Here is a 17,919-nt window from a genome sequence, read left to right on the forward strand (position 1 = left end):
TCTGTGATCTAAGAGTTTCCAAGGAGACTGTTGGCTGTTCTAATAGGACACAGTAATTGCTGAAACCAAATCAATTATGCCTGGTTATCACAGATCTAATATGTATATTTTCCACACCAGGAGTATTGAGAAACTAATATAAATTGCTGACTTCCATTCTCACTTGGACTTTACAACTCTTGGATACAGAGCAGGAAAATAGTCAACTAGAAATCAAAAATGAAAATTTAATAAGGCACAAAGATCCCACGTTTTACTTAGGGGAAAAGAAACTAATAAATCCCTTGGATGGAATGTAAAAAAAAAAAAGTATTCCCTAATCTTTTCAATGTCTATAGTTTATATTCTTCCAGACCATAATTCTAATCATTATCAAGATTAATATTATTTATGACTATTATAATACACAGAAAAACTTGTACAAGGATCCTATCTTCTCAGTAGACTGTTATAAATATCATTAACTCTTTGAACATCAAATGAGGAAGGCAGAAATTCTTCTTACATTAAGCCAGAGCTACACCGCCACAGGCTCAACTTGGCACTGAGGTCCTATCTTAAACTGCAACTCAAGTCCTCATCTATGATAAACCTGGGCCTTCATCTTAAGGCTTTCTGTTCAGTACTGGCTGGTTCCCCGGTCCATTCAGTTTCTTTCACACTAACCACAGCCTAGTGAAGATTTGGATTTCACCTCTTCTTCACAAAGCATTTGCAGAGCCCTCCCCAAAGCAGCTATTCCCGAGCCTCATCTTGCCTGCACCACATTTTAAAGAATGCCATACTCATTGGCCTAACTCAATTCTGGGTTTCTTCATGACAGTCCGACTTTGAAGGTCCTGAGATCAACTGCTAACATAAATAAAGAAAATGAAATGCCAGTCGGCACAGCACAGTTAATATGCAATACTACTTAAAGACGGAATACATATTAAGATAATTTCTAAGAGAGTCTTTCATCCCCAAAAGATTATTAACTAAAGGCAATTTTTTCTAATGTTTAATTTACTTATAGTAATTTTATCTTACAAGGAAAATCCATTTTAAAATTATTTTTAGGGCTACTATTTTAGCTTCTAGGTAATAGTGACTCAGTGGATCTTCATGCAACAACATTTTTAATAGAATTCATCACCTGGACAAAATGCTGGCACACCATACAAATATTCAGAGTTAAATAATTACTTTAAAAGCTCATTTATATTCTCATACTGATAATCATAGACTTTTACCTTGAGCAGGTATGTGGGAATATTGCTGAAATCGACCGGCAACTTCAAAAGGAAACGAGCTGAAAATTCACCAGTCTGTGGGGAAAAAAAGATATAATAATAAGATTAAAATCCAGAATCGATTGTGAAGTGACAATTACAGCCAAGGCCACAAGTTCAACCTGTTCAAACTGCAGGCATCTTCAATTTGGGTTTTCTCACATCAAGCAAGAAAAGAAGGTTGAAAAAGTAGGGGAGGATCAAAAAGCACTATTAAATTATTAGTTACTAAAAAGCACAATTAGGATTTTTTAAATCTGCATTTTAAATGTGCAGTAGAATTATAATGCAGTAGTACTACCTTTTTGTTTTTTAAAAGTATGAAAAGAATACATGAATGTATGATTGTTTTAATTCAAACAATAGGCACAGACCTGCCCATTCAATTCATTTGATTTTACTAAAGCATTCAGACCACTTCACTAATACTTAACAACCCATAAGCTAATGACATATATCACCATCCTTTACAGTACGTCTGGAAGTAAAAACAAAGGTCAAACTTGTACCTACCCATATAAACCAGTTACATCAGTGGGTACCCCAAGTAAGAGTCTAATCTCCTGACAATCTGTTACTATCATTATCACCAACTAGTATTTTTCAGTAACTCTTTCTATGAACTAGTCTCTATAGGAAAGATGTACAGAGGTTTGGTGATTTAAAACATTTAACTACGCTTAAGTAATAGCTTCTATTTTTTTCTAAAAGAGAAAGCTCATATAAAAGAAGTTTCCCTCTCCATTTATGATGATGGGAAATCATCATAATTTTTTTTTCTTTTTATGATGGGAAAGGCTAAGGAATTGCAGTTTTTCCAAGTGGCCTCTGCAGACACCTAGGGGTTCTAAGGAATTCTGCCATGCAATAAAGTGTGCTGAGCTGGTGGGGTCCTGGGGCTTCTAGCCTCTCTGACTGCAAGCCTGGAGTGCAGCTTGGGATTTTGACATAGTGGGTTTCACTATGACATGTTGTTTGAATAAAGAACTCTGGGGATGAGTTAGAACTACTCTAAAGAGTAGATCCCTATGTTTATCATGTTGTTACCACTAAAAAGCTCCCTAAATCTCCACTGCCTTCCCTCCTTAAAAAAACAGCACCTCAAATTCCCTAAAACACATCTTTAAACACAGCAGGCATTTACAAATATTTTTTACGGATGAGTTGATGAACACACGTAAGGACGCGTGCCCACCTCTTACAGAAGATTCCACAACAGTCACCACTCCTTTCTACAAACACCCAAGCAACTAGCTTCAAGGTCCTGGCCCTAATTTTAAAACTCTGACCTAAAACCTTGAAAATGAAAACAGAAATATAAACCTTGAGCTCAAAAGATAAAAATGATAACTCTATCTGCATAGCTGGGTGTTGTTTGTTTTACTGCTTACAACATCTTTTAACTTACATCAACGTCTGGCTAAGGACAGAGCACTTCTTTATCACCACAAGCCTGACCCCATGACAGAAAAGCCAGAAGAGAGAGAAGTGAATGGAAAAAATCAAAGCTGAGGTCACAGAATACATTCCACCACCAAAGAAATGACAATGGTGACAAACAGCGCTAGTCCTTAGAGCTGAGCAGCTGCGTTCTTCCTTTGATATTTATTCCTCATTGTAGTAAATGGTAATTCCATTCTTTAGTCTCAGGCAAGAAACCTCAGAATCATCCTTGACACAGCATAGAACATCAATACATGCAGACTATTCTCAACTCAGTACTTGATAGAATATTTAAGAGCCACCTAAGTAAGGATCTATAAACAGCTCCACATGGTGAACGGGAGGAGGTTTGTGAAAGATCCTACTTAAATTCTTACTTCTGTTACAGTCCCAGATTATTAGAAAGGTGTGGTTTTAGGGTTATTTTAAACTCTAAGAGGACTAACATACCCTGTGAAGTGTGATTCTATGGACCTAAGTACAAGTTTCATTTATCCAACTGCCATGACTATAATCAAAATCCTGATTTTGTGCCCTTCCTTGGATATTTATTCATTTCAATAAATGGCAACTCTACTCCATTCTCTCAGGCCAAAAAACCTCAGAATCATCCCTGACTCCTATTTTTCTCTAGCTTCCACAATCAAAGCAGCAGCAAATCCTGCTGACTTTGCTGTCAATTTACATCCTCAGTCCAACCACTTCTCACCACCTCCACAACCACCTGATCTGAGCCATTATTATCTCTGGCCTGGATAACAGCCACCACCCTCCCTGCTTCAGTCCTTGCTCACTTGCAGTTTACTGCCATCACTGCAGGCAGAGCGATCCTTTCAACCCACTAGTCAGATTATGTTCCTCCTTTGCTCAAAACTCTCAAATGGTAAGGATGTAGCTCCTTCACAGAGTAGTCTGCAAGGCAGCAATTGACGTTTTGAAAGAGGTGAGGGAGCAAACATGTGAAATGTACGGGAAAACTTTCCAGGCAAAGAGAACGGCAAGTGTAAAGAGGCTTGATGCAGGAGCACACCTAGATGTCCAAGAACAAGCAAGAAGGTCACTGGCACAAACAGACACTAATACTGATCTGAGGTCACCCAGGAACTCTCTTCTCCATAGTGTGAGCCATTTCTAAACTCCTGAGGGATGCGCAACAATCATTCATAAAACGGGTGAACCCTCAAATGGCTACTGCATCTTGGTGGGATATTTGCTAAGTCAGTCCTGGGGATGTTAAGGCAGGTTTTTAAAAAGTAACATAGGATTGGAAGAGGCTGAGAAAGGGAGGTGGCTGGACAGATAATAAATCAAATTCAGTTCATTTCTTCATTTTCAATTTATAGAGGTAAACCCTGTACCAATCAATACACAGCCATTTCTACCTATTAGTCTGAAAATGTCAATCTGTAGGTTAAAATGGCAGTCTCAAAACTTTTAGTTTGTTAGACTCAGGGTTCTTAAATATACTTTTGAAAACAATAACAAAGGGAGTAAAATGTGGGATTTAAAAAAATTAAAAGAACTCTTGTACATATAAGGTAATCAAAAAATAATGACATATTTAGCACTTGTACTCATTTGAACTGCTAGTTATTTTAGTCCATGCACTGCATTCTAGCTCTTTTGCCCTATTTTAGTTTGTACAATGTATTTTTATTCTACTGGCTATTTTAGACCAACATTCTTTCAAAAATGCTCAGACGATCCCTACTTTATCCCTTCTTAAAATGTTGATCCTAGAACTAATATAAATTTATGTTTGTTGGCAGCAAATTGTTTTATACAAGTAAATTCATAATAAAAGAAATGTTGATCTCAGGAGTAATATAAATTTGTGTTTATCAGCAACAGGCTGATTTACAACTAAATTCATAACAAAAAAAAAAAAACTCAAGACTGAAAAGAATTTGGTCTCCTGGAAACTATAAAAGTGCTTTATGATCTCCAACTTTCAAACCCTATTATACATTCTTTATTTTGCCATTGAGAAAATAAGGAAAACTTCATACTCGTTGGAACTAAGACTCAAGAACCCAGCTTTCAGTTCTGCCACTGTGAGCTGATCTTTCTTGTGTGTGAAACTGAGTAAATGACGATTTAAAACATGTCTTAATGTAAAATTTGAACCATAAATGTCATATGAGGAGCAAAACACACGTGAAAAAAATCCTTCTTGCATTCTACTTCAGACAGCGACTCTTCCTGTGCATTTGCATTTGAAGCTCCAACAGTTACTCAAGCCATTTACGGCCACTCTGTTGTAACGGCTGAAACGTCAAAGATTGCTTCCATAGTAATCTTTCCTGTAAGCTGAAAATGAGACATTTAGATGCAGCCAAGTGAACAGAATCATTTGATCTTTTTTTTTTTTTTTGTCAATCCTTGGTCAAACCTTCTCCTGGATAGACGGAGATTATCTGACCTAGAACTGTTAAAATGTCAACTGTTCTGCCAACTGCCTTAGTGGCAATTTCCCAGCATTAGCAGTAAATACATGCAGCCTTCCTTTTTTCAAGTTGTAGTACATTGGCAAGTAACAAACTAATAAGACTGAGTTTTGGCAATCAACTAGGCTTAAGCTCTTCTTCTGGTAAGAGCAGCTATGACAGAGTTCTCTTCTCCTTTTAGAAGAGACAGATATCTTGTGCAGAATAGATTCCAAACCCGGGTTGCCCTGCAAAGAGAAATTTTACGTCCTTTCTTGGAGACTGTTCGCTGTCAACAAACAAACTGTCACCTGAAATTGACTGCTCTTAATACCTAAAAGCTAAGATATACTCAAGAGTGTCTGTAACTTTAGAGCCGGGTGACAGCCCAGCCTGGTAAAGATGATTCTTCCAATGGTCTCTGACAACAAATAGCCTAAACCTGGAGATTATTCCTTGTTAAATGCACTACTGTATGTGAAAAGGAAAGCCAAAGTTAGTCTAATTAGAGCATCTCATACTTCACAAAAACGTTTTCTAAGATATATTATTTAATTATTCCCAAACCCTCTTCAGTAGATATAATTCATTTATACCTATTTTAATGGAAGTACTGGGGATTGAACCCAGTACCTTGTGCATGTTAAGCACGTGCTCTACCATTGAGCTATACGGTTCCATTATACCTATTTTAGAAATGAGAAAACTGAGGCTTAGAACAGTCAAGAAACTTGCCTATAGTCATTGAGAGAGTAATGAAGAATCAGAGCTCAAACTCAAGACTCAAGATTTACTCATCCATTCACTACTGTGGATTATGAGCCTCAAATGTGCCAGGCCCCATACCAGGCACTGCAAATGTGAGTAACAGAGACATGATCCCTGCCCTCCTGGAGCTTATAGTCTAGTGAGTGAATCAGACATTAATCAAAATAATATCCCTATAAATTACAACCTGTGAAAAATACCATCCACGAAAGGGCAGAGAGCTCTGAGAGCATGTTTCAGGAAGGCCTAACCTGTCTAGGCCTTGGGGTTCATTACTTGAGGGAAACTTTAAAAAGCTGAGTCAAAAGACCATGTAGAAAAATAAACAATCAATACTAGCTAGGAAAAACTTAAAGAAGAAAAGCAATGAGAGGTGGCTAGCTACACCAGACAGCAAAGCATCACCTGAAGACACAATAATTACAGCAGTGTAGTGCTGATGTAAAATCAACAGATGAATGGAACAGGAAGCAAGTCCAGAAAAAAAGCCCAAAAAGATTTAGGGCATGACTGATGGTGTGGGACAACTGGGAAGCCCTCTAGGAATAAATAAAACTTAGATCTATATTTCACATCATATACGAGGAGAAAGACAAAGTAGATTAAAGATTTCAGTGTAAAACCTAAACTAAAACCATAAAGAAGAAAACACTGACAAATGTCTTTACAACCTTGCAGCAAAGAATGACTCTAATACGACTCCAAATTCAGAAGCCACAAAGGGAAAGACAGATAAACTAAACTACCTGAACATAAAAATTTTCTGGATGGCGAAAAAATACCACTGGCAAAGTCAAAAGACAACTGGCAAACTAAGGAAAGTTTATTTGCAACTCCATCATAAGGAGTTAATGCTCTTAATCAAAAAGAGATTAAAAACCCAAGAAAATAACAGGAAACGATATACAGAAAAGAAATACAAATGACTCTTAAACATGAAAAAATGCTTAATCACATTCATATCAAAAGAAATACAAATTAAAACTAAATTGAACATCATTTTTCACCAGATTGACAGAAATCTATCAGCACTTTAAAGATATCACTGCACTGTCTTCTCACCTCCATTGTTTTTGATGAAAAGTTACCAGTGACACAATTTTCAGCTACATATAAAGTGTTACCTTCGTGGTCACTTAAGATTTTCTCTTTATGTTTGGTTTTTAGTATTTTCACTATGACGTGCCTTGTTTTTTCCTTGCATTTGTCTTAGTTGGGATTCTTGAATTGAGATTGTTGAGATTCTTGAATCTGTAAATATAGTTCTTTCATCATATTTGGAAATATCTGGGCATTATTTAATCTAATATTTTCCTGCTTTCTTTTTCTCCCCTCGTCTCCTTCTAGGGCTTCACCTTCGCATATTAGATATTTTGACCTTGTCCCATACATAAGCTTTGTTTTCCCCCCTAAGTATCAACCCCCATCCAGTATCTGCCTGCTTTTGATTACTCTCCAGAGCCCTGAGGCACATGGCTTTATATCTGTGGATGGGTTGGTCCAACAGGAGCAACTTGGCCATTATGCAAAGTGGAAATGAACAGAAATTTGCAAATATATTAATATACGATTGGTAATGCTATAGAGAAACAATCACTCTCATCTATCGTTGCTGGGTTAATAAATTGGTATAAACTTTATGAGAGCATTCTGGTGATAAAATTATAAATACATGGTGGGGGGAGGGTATAGTTCAGTGGTAGAGCATGTGTTTACCATGCACGAGGTCCTGGGTTCAATCTCCAATACCTCCATAAAATAAATAAATAAATAAGTAAACCTAATTATCTCCCCCTACCAAAAAAATTAAAAAATAAAACCTATGTGACTACTAACCTAGATAGCTAATTTTAAAAAAATTATAAGCACATATAAGCTTTGATCCAGCAATTCCACTTCTAGTTACTTATATTACAGACATACTTGAACACATGCAACGTGACATATACAAGACTATTTATTACAGTATTGTTTGTAACAGAGAAAGATTTAAAGCAACTTTAATACCCAGCAATAGAATTCAGATTAAATAAACTATGGTTCAATTATACAATGTAATAATATACAATTATTTTAAAAAGGAATGTTTATATGGAAAAAAATCTCTGTGCTACATTAAGTCAAAAGTAAGGTATAAAACAGTATATATGTTATCATTTGCATAAAAAAGAGAATATATATATATTTGTATTTGATTATATGTACATAAAGAAACTGAAAAGCTACACTAGAAAAAGTTATACCAGTGCTTCCTTGGTGTGAGAGAAGGAAAGGAAGGTGGTTTGATTTGGGTGGGAGGGACAAGACAATGATGGAGGGAGACTTCTCACTAAATATATTTTAATACATTTTGATTTTTGAATAATATGAACATATTGCCCACTCAAAAAAAGTTTAAGGGATTTGAAAATTAAAAGTGTGTATAATGAGATATTTGTAATTCATGTATTCGACAAACACTACTGAGCACCTGCGGTGCCAAGACCCAGGCTGGGTAATGGAAATCTTAAGACCAACAAAATACAATCTGTCTTCATGGAGCTTAAAGTCTGTCTTGACTAGACAAAGTATTACAATTACAACGCTTTGAGAAAGAGATTTACAGGATGCTTTGGAGGTTACTGAGTTAGGACTCAGCATCAGGTGACAGAATTCTAATTCAAACTCACTTGAGCAAATAAAAGACAATTTATTAAAAAGAAATGAGGTATCTTAGGGAATCTAAGATTAAAAAAGCAGCCCAGCCTCAGTTCAAAGTCCTCTACTGCCCCCAGAATTTTTTCTCGGTTTCTTATCTCTGCTATCTCTGTGGTTCCTGTTACAGTCACCTTCTCTCTATTTACCACTTTTTGATTGTTTTGACTAGATGCTATGAGGGAAAAAAAGCTTCCAGATTTACATGTTACAGACCAGCTACTCATAACAGGACCAATCTTACTCTTTCAGAACTAACTCCAAACTCCCAGGCAAGAATTCTGTTTGGCTGAGGTGCCTCCTGATTGAATCAACATGGTTCCCGCAGTTTTTATGGTGAAAAAGTTAGTGTCACCATAAATTCATTGAAAATAACTGAAAAACTAGGAAACTCTTTGGGGGAGGCGGGGTTGAGTTATTTGTGTATTTCCCAAAGGCCATAAAAAAGTCCGAGGGGCTTTCTTACCAAACACTTCCAATGCAAGATTCTTCATCTTTATCCTTTTACTATATGAAGAGAAAGCTTTAAAAACTGGACTCGGCTGGTCCTTTAAAGATACTTGTAGATTCTCTTCATGTGGAGGAAATTGCAAGGGGTCTTCCCAACATCTAAATGCCATCAAAAATGGGGCAAAGCACCCAAGACTTCAGAACAAACAAGTGGCTTCCCAAATACAATTTGGTGACTCAATTCCAGCCCTTCCTCATACGCTGCCCTGCAAGGTGCAGGCAGAGGAAACAGAAAGGGTTCCTTTGTGTTTTACAGGCTTCTGTAAAACCACATCTTTTCCACTTGATGTGTCCTGCTACTCAAGAAACCAAATTTTCTACTGATACTTGTATTATTTAAAAAATAATAATAAAGGTCCTTTTAAATGTCAGTAAGATTGAGACAGCTATCATATCCACTTTAAATGTCTTGAGGTATGAAGTAATCTGGGTACACTCATTCATACACACACACACACACACACACACACTACTTTTAGTGAATAAAGTAAAAACTTAAGATGTAAACTACAGCGAGCAAGATCCTAAGTACTCCTACTGACATACAGGTCAAAATTCAATATAACAAATTTCAGTACACACACAATAAAAATGTGAGAGCCCTTGTCATGGATTCAGTTATTTTAAATAATGTTCAACTTCTAACAGTTCTATGTGGTTAAAAGCAAAAACAAATAAATTTGTGCAGTTCCAAGAAGTGACTGTAACAGATTTGACTATCATGCTACATACACTCTTTCCAGAGGAGCAACTACAAGTTACAGCTCAAATGCCACTGGGGTATGACTCCCAAGTAGCATAAATCAAACGGGGAGCATGAGAGGCCCCTGTATCCCTGCTACATACAGGGGACTGGCTTCATCAGAACACTACTCCATCCTCGTAGCCAGTGGTAAGAAAGCCATCCACTTCCAGACCCTCCAGATATCCTGGCCCCTCTTCTGAGAGCACTCTGGCCCTCCTCTCCCGCCCTTCTAGTACAGTGGTGTCCAAGAGAAAGATAACGCAACACACAAGGGTGAGCCGTGTATACATATGCGATTTGAGATTATTTAACATTTTCTAATGGCCACATTTCAAAAGGTAAAGAAAAACGGGTGAAATTAATTTTAATAATATATCCTAATATGTCCAAAATATTATCATTTCCACATATAATCAACATAAAAAATTATTAATGAGATCATTTTTTGTACCAGTTCTTTGAGCTCTGCCGTGTATTTTACATTTGCATACATCTCGGTTCAGGCTACCCACATTTCAAGTGATCAAGAGCCACATATTTAAGACCAGGGGCTCCTGTGTTGGGCAGCACAGTTGAAGATATTTTTCCATTATCATTAATTCCTACGTTAAGTTAGATACTTTCCGTCACAAACACCTGAAGACCTACCTCAGCTGCCAAAGGCCATGAACCTAGGACACTCCTGACAGGATGGCTGGGAAATGACACCTGGTTAGTGGGAAGGATCAAGGGACCCCATTGCCTCTTGCAGCTAATATGCTTTTCCCCTCTTCCTCCAAACACTGTCTAAACCTACTGTCTTTACTTTGTCTTCACCACTTCCCTTCCTGATACCCTGAAATCTTTTCCCCCATCCTCCAGGCTCCATCAAAACTACTCCTGGAAAGATAAGCAATGCTTTCCTTCTTTAAAAAGTACCTTTTCCTTTCCCCCTTGCTTTCCATACTTTATCTGCAGCTTGGTAATAGCAACTTCTGCTGGCCTACACAGGGTACTTTATGATCAACAGCATTCTCAGACGTAATACAGAAACAAGCACGGAACTAGAATTTATTGAGCACCTTCTATAATGTTACTTCAAATATATAGAAAAGAAGGCTAATATAATAATAGTGCTTTGTATCGCACAACTTCACATTTGCTTCATTCTGTTTGCTTCCCACCCACATGGAACCTAATTTAATCTCCATGTCAAGGTTGGGGTGACAGAGTCGTTATCTCCAGGAAAGTGACACATGGAAAAGCTTTAGTCACATACACACAAAACTTAATGACAGAATTAGAACCCAAAGCTCCTGCCTCCCAGATCCCTCTCTCTACAACACATTTCTAGATGGCCTTAGCCCTAGAAGAGCTCACACTTTAACACAGCTATAAAATAATCAAGCAGGGAGGCCACTACATACCGAGGTAGACCTAATGCCTTGGTAGCAGACTTAAGCAAACCAAACCGTTAGCCAGAATCAATCCTTGTAAATGCCTCAAGTTTAAGAAAAACAACCAATCACAAATAGCGAGCTAGTCTTTCCCAAATAATGCAGCCACTTAAGCTATAGCCAATCACATAATTTTCCTGTTTGCTTCCAAGTCTTCTAAAAACCTTGGCCCTAACTCTGATCAGTAGAAAGCACCTAACCACCCTGCATCAACGTTCGCTCGAATAAACTCTTAGAAATTCTAATATGTCTCAGTTTATCTTTTAACACTGCTTATCCACTTTCCCTTCAGATGTAATGGCACAGCGAGATGCGATGACAGGGGCATTAGGCATTAACTTAAGCGAGGAGCTACCATGAAATGGTTCCTTTCTTTTCTGCACAGGAATTTCAGATGTTGCCAGAGTTTAATTTATAAGTCATAAATTCTTAAAATCTTACTGGGATTTGGGGTCAAATACAACAACAAAAAAAGGGTAACTGCTTCACATTCTTCATTATATACCACTAGTTTAAAAATACCCACAAAGGGGAAAAATTGGTTGCTAAAAAAATGTTTTATCTCACAGATCACCTACTGGTGATCTTTAATATGTAAAATATGGGAAAAGATGTGGTTTTAAACATCTCAAAACATTCATTTCATAGCAGAAAAGAAAAAATGCCTTTGATCAAAACATTAGGTATGATGAGCTAACTTTGAGTTCTGGGAATGAAAACAAAAGCCAAAGAAAAATTCACAAATTTGCTTACTGGGCTTTGTTGCTATTAAACAAACACTGGTTCTTCAGATACAACAGATAAATGCAGGAAACACTGACAAGACAGGTGATACGTACAATAGGGACCTTAGGCTTTACCCACTGAGAAAACTTACCATGTACCTTTATTTGATACACTGTTATCAGAACAGTATATATAATTTTAATACCTGTAAGCTTACATTGTGGCATTCATCAAAATTAAAGTTCCAATCTTAAAAATAACTCTGCTCAAAGAGGTAGCAGGAGAGAGATCTTTGTGGTGATCTTGACTGCTGTTGTGATTACAGGAAGTTACTCATGTGATAAGATGGCATGTACATACGTTGTACCCATGTCAGTTTCTTGGTTATGTAAAATATAACCAGTGGGGGAAACTGGGTGAAGGGTATGTAAGACCTCTCCATACTGTTTTGCAACTTCTTATGAATCTATAATGATTTAATATACCCTTAAAAATAACATGCACCCAAGTATTGTTCATTCTGAACAGGTAAGCTTGCATCCCAACGTATCATCTGTTTTCTCCTCATTAAAAAAAAAAAAAAATGGGTGTTTCTTAAAAATTGTAAAACCAGCACAGACTAGGAATACAATGTTCAAAACTCCTACCTACTCATTAAAGGAGATGGGCAAAGCAGTAAGAGAATCAATTTCAGGAGACAAAGGCAAAGAATTAGTAGAGTTTGGCAGTGGGGTAGTGGGGGTTAATGTTTGCTTTCAAGTGTTTACTTGCTGAAACTCTAACTGGAAGTCGAGGAGAAAAAAGAAGAGTGCCTGCGGTGGGTTGGAGGAAGAACTGTATTTCAAATTAGCATGCTTGTCAGAAGCTGACAGGAGTTCAGAGACCTCTCCCTCTTTTATTATGTTTTTAAATTTTTTCCATTTGCCAGCTGACAGTAAAATGGAAGAGGCATCTCAGGTTTTTAAGAGCCTCATACTTTTAGAGCAGAAATGGAAGATTAAGAATGTGAACACACGTGGCAGAAAGAAAACTTCAGTGATGACAAAGGTGAAAACAAGAAGTCACCATCCTACAGAGAACAAACTAGTGGTTCCCAGTGGGGAGAGGGAAGGGGGGCAATCTAGGGGTAAGGGACTAAGAGGTATAAACTATTAGGTATAAAATAAGCTCAAATATACTGTACAACACGGGGAATATAGTAAATATTTTATAACTATAAATGGAACATAACCTTTAAAAATTGTGAATCACTGTATTATACACCTATATCAAATTGTATATCAACTATACTTCAATTAAAAAAAAGAAATCTGATGCAACAAAAAAGTCACCATTCTCTCAAATGAATACAGGATTTTGTAATCTAAGGATATTCAATGGTTATGCTCTCTTGGATTTATTACAGAAAATATTTATCAGATGGACTAGTACGATCAGGAGAATCAAAACACATGGATTAACATTTAACCCAGGAAGAACATATTGAGTCTTACAATGTTTTATTTGGAGAGTATATTAATTTCCACATTTCAATTTATTTCATATATCAATTTATTTCACATAAAAATGTCCTTTTGCTAGAATACTCCAATATAACATAATGGATGTGATTTTTTGATTGGTAAACCAGTCATATGTATGCTTATAATTCTTGTTCCCCATGTATGCTATGTCTCTAAGTTTTTCTCCAACCATATAACCTACTGACCTCCTCTACCTATAATGCTATATATGTCCACCTTTCTTTAGGGCCTATGTCAGTTCTGGTTCATTAGTGAAGGCTTTCTTCAGTCACTCCATTCCTCAGTGATTGAGTCTTCTTCTGAATTTATATACAGGCTGTACATTGCACATGAGATTTAATCTATCCAGCACTGCTATATCATTTCTTACAAATATGTTTGAGTTTTCTCAACTGGATTTTAACACCTTCAAAAGCAAAAGCTGACTGCTTTTTTTATCTAGCAAAATCTAGCATCATGGACTTTCCATAAATGTGTATCAGTCCTACCCTGGCCTATCTTATGGGTCTGGCACAGCACCCCAGTGCATATAAATATAAAAATAATTTTAAATATTGATTCTGTAGTAAACTGAAAAGCACAATTTTCAATAACCTAATAGAACAATGAACAAAATAGGGTCAAAGGATAAGCTGTGACAGTCCACAAGACACCTAAGGGCCGACAAGAGGTATATCTTTTCGGCATAGCTCTTCCATACATTCAAACAACTAAGAAAGGAGCATATAGTTAGCAGACTACTAAGGAAGGACTGAATGCTTTATTGAAAGTGAGATCATCTAAGTCAATGATATTCACTTCCCTTAAAAGGGTAAAATATATTTGCCATGACTGTTTGTTAGTTACCCAACTGTTACTTTAACTGACTACTGCATTCTTATTTAAATGTCTGCAAATCATCCACTTAAAAGACCTGCGTGTAATTTCTTCTAAAAATCTCCAGAATGTTTTTACTTTCTACAGTCCTCTAGGATCTTTTTGCTCCTCCATAACTTCTCAGAGATAATATCTCTGCAGCATATCTGCCAGTTTTTAAAATGTCCTCAAAGAGTCTCCCCTAGAGCTTTCAGAAGGAACGCAGCCTCGCCAACACTTTGATTTTAGCCCAAGGGGACCCATTTCAGACTTCTGACCACCAGAACTATAATACATTTGTGTTGTTTTAAGCCTCCAAGTCTGTTGTAATTTTTTACAGCAGCAATAGGAAACTAATACAATACCTGACTCAAAAAATCTTGGCTCAAAATCAAACTCCTTTCTTTCTGTTAGGGTCCTGTGTTTCTCAACCAGATTCTTGGTATGGATTTGTATTCCATTAGCAAGCCATCCTTTAACACATTCCTGAACCAGCACGCCAAGCTCAAATGTGCTTCACTCTTCATGACTCATCTTTATACCCTGCTTCTGGACCAGGAACTAACTCATATGCCTATATTTTACTTCTAGAATCTCAGCTCCCACTTCTACTGGGTCCTCCCGGGGGCTGATCTGCTGTCAGCTTACCCTCTAATTGTTCACCTTACCTTGTTATGGGGATTCTCAGTTTATTTACTTCCCTAAGTCCATAACCACTGCCCTAATGTTTACATATTACTCAATGGTAAATCAAAATAAACTGGGGTAAATATAGCAGTAGTAGACTTTATAAGTAAAGAATGGAGAATCAATAACATTAAATGGGAAGTTTTAAATATACTCTAAATTCAAACTATCTAGCTACTTTAAATACATTTAAACTTCTACACCCAGAATAACTGTAAGTCAAGTATCAACTAGGCCAATAAACATAATTTCAAAAATTCTTAGTTCAGAAACAGTGCCATAAAACTGGATACATTTAAATTCAGCCTTACTATTAAAAGGGGGAATTGAATGGGAATGAAAAGCCTTAAAACTAAAGATCAATTAGTTTGACAGTGATTCTTGTCTTTAAATGAGTCTATCAGCACTAAAGATAACACAGGTTGACCAAGAAGAAATCATGCCAAATTAACCAAACACCTTTTTTGAGGACAACTAAGTTGATTATTTAATAAGAGAAATACTGGAGCTAGAGGATAAACTAAGTCCAACAAGTCCAACTTGTCCAACTCACTATCCATGTGAACAGATTAAAGTTTCAAAATAATAGTTTCAAACCTGGAACTGCTGCTATAAAATGGTAAGCCATTATGGAAAACAGCATAGAGATTCTTCAAAAAATTAAAAATAGAATCAGCAATATGATCCAGCAATCCTACTTTAGGGGTACGTTCAAAAGCATTCAAAGCAGGATTTTTGTATATACCCATGTGCAGTCAGCATTAGTCACAATAGCCAAGAGGTGTAAGCAATGCAAATGTCCACCCTTTGGATGAATGGATAAACAAAACATGATATAAATGTACAATAGATACTAGGCAGCCTTAAAACGGGAAGAAATCCAGTAACATGCAACAACATGGATCAACTTCAAAGACATTATGCTAAGCAAAATAAACCAGTCACAAAAGGACAAATGCTGTAGGATTCTATTTACATGAGGTATCTAAAAGACCCAAAATCATAGAATCAGAAAGTGAAAAGGTAGTTGCCAAGGGCTGGAGGGAAGAGGAATTAGTATTTAAATTGACACAGAGTTTCAGTTTTACACGATGGGAAAGTTCTAGAGATCTACTACTGCACAACAATGTGGATGTACTCAACACTACTAAACTGTATGCTTAGAATGGTTAAGATGGTAAATTTAATTTTATGTATCTTTTACCACAATAAAATAAACAAAATAAATTTACAAAATAACCAAAAAAAAAAAACCTTGAACTGAACAAACAAGACGATTTGTAACAAGAATAAATTTTAATCCTACTGATTCAAAGCAATAAATCATGTATAAGACCTTGGGAAAAATGTACTCTAAGAAAGAGCTGAAGAACAAAAAGCGAGAGGCATATTTAACCTAAGAAAATAAATACTAAGTAAAATTTAAAAGAACTAATACAGAGAAGGGAACCTAAACTTTTTCTGTGCTGAAATAAACTAGAGTTTGTTCATTCATTCATTCAACAAATGTTTACGGACTATAAACAATATGGCAGGCACTGTTGTAGATGTTTATAATATACTAGTGAACAGAAAAAAAGATCCCTGCCTTCATGGAATTTTACATTCCTGTGGGGAGAGACAAACAAACAATAAGCATAACAAGTAAGCGTGGTAGGTTGCTTCCAACTGGCTTGCAATGATCCCTGGTATTCACACTCTTATATAATTCCCCCTCAGTGTGTAGACTAGATTTAAGAAACAGAATACAGCAAAAGTGATGAGATGTCATTTCAGAGATTAGGTAATAAATCTGTGATTTCTGTCTCGCTCACACATCTTACTCACTCCTGCCTGCTTGCTCTGGTGAAGCCAGCTGCCATCTTATAAGCTGCCCTGTGGAGCGGCCCTAGAAGAGGCAAGGAACTGAGGGCAGCCTCCAGCCAACAGCCAGAACTGAAATGAGACCCCTAGGTCAACAGCCCACAACAGTGCCAACAATCACAGGAATGAACTTAAAATGGGTCCATCTCCAGTTGAGTCTTAAGATGACTGCAGCCCTGGCCAGTACCTTGACTGCAGTCTACGAGAGACCCTGAAACAGAGGGTCTACCCAGATCCCCAACAAACCAAAACTATGATAATAAACATTATTGATTTAAGTCCCTAAATTTTGGAATGATTATTTTATGCAGCAACATATAACTAATACAATTTGTTAATTATATGGTTTGTTATAAATAGATTCCAAAAAAAAAAAAAAGTAGAACAGGGTAAAGACAGGGGGAATTGCAAGTTACAATTTTAAAAGGGAATGTTACAAAGACCTGCATGTGAATGTTTATTTATAGCAGCATTGTTCGTAACAATCAAAAAGTAAAAACAACCCACATGTCCATCAATTGGTGAATGGATAAACAAATTGTGATATGCCCATCCAGTGGAATATTACTCAGTCATAAAAAGAAATGAAGTACTGATACATGCTAAACGTGGATGAACCTCAAACCACTGACAGTGTGAAAAGTGAAAGGATCCAATCATAAAAGACAACATGTTGTGTGATTCCACCACAGGCAGACCTTGTTTTCCTGGGCTTCACTTTATTGCCCTTTGCAGATACTGTATTCTTTACAAATTGAAGGTCTGTGGCAATCCTGCATTGTTAGATGATGGGTAGTATTTTTTGGCAATAAAGTATTTTTAATTAAGGTATGTACATTGTTTTTTAGATATAATGTTATTGCACACTTAACAGACTACAGTATAATGTAAACATAACTTTTATATGAACTGGGAAACTGAAAAATTCATGTAACTCGCTTTACTACGTTATTTGGGTGTTTTTTGGCAATG

General features: G+C 36.6%; 1 protein-coding gene across 5 annotated transcripts in view; it reads right to left on the reverse strand.

The window, feature by feature from the left end:
* The window catches only part of BABAM2 (BRISC and BRCA1 A complex member 2), a 357,253-nt gene that overhangs the window by 228,366 nt on the left and 110,968 nt on the right, over nucleotides 1-17,919 (reverse strand). For all 5 annotated transcript variants that reach the window (XM_072937993.1, XM_072937994.1, XM_072937995.1 and 2 more), the window contains exon 6: nucleotides 1,233-1,307. In XM_072937993.1, coding sequence (XP_072794094.1) covers nucleotides 1,233-1,307 — 75 coding nt within the window. The remainder of the gene's footprint in view (nucleotides 1-1,232; nucleotides 1,308-17,919) is intronic.

The sequence above is a fragment of the Vicugna pacos genome, chromosome 15, assembly GCF_048564905.1.
Source record: "Vicugna pacos chromosome 15, VicPac4, whole genome shotgun sequence".
Lineage (NCBI taxonomy): Eukaryota > Metazoa > Chordata > Mammalia > Artiodactyla > Camelidae > Vicugna > Vicugna pacos.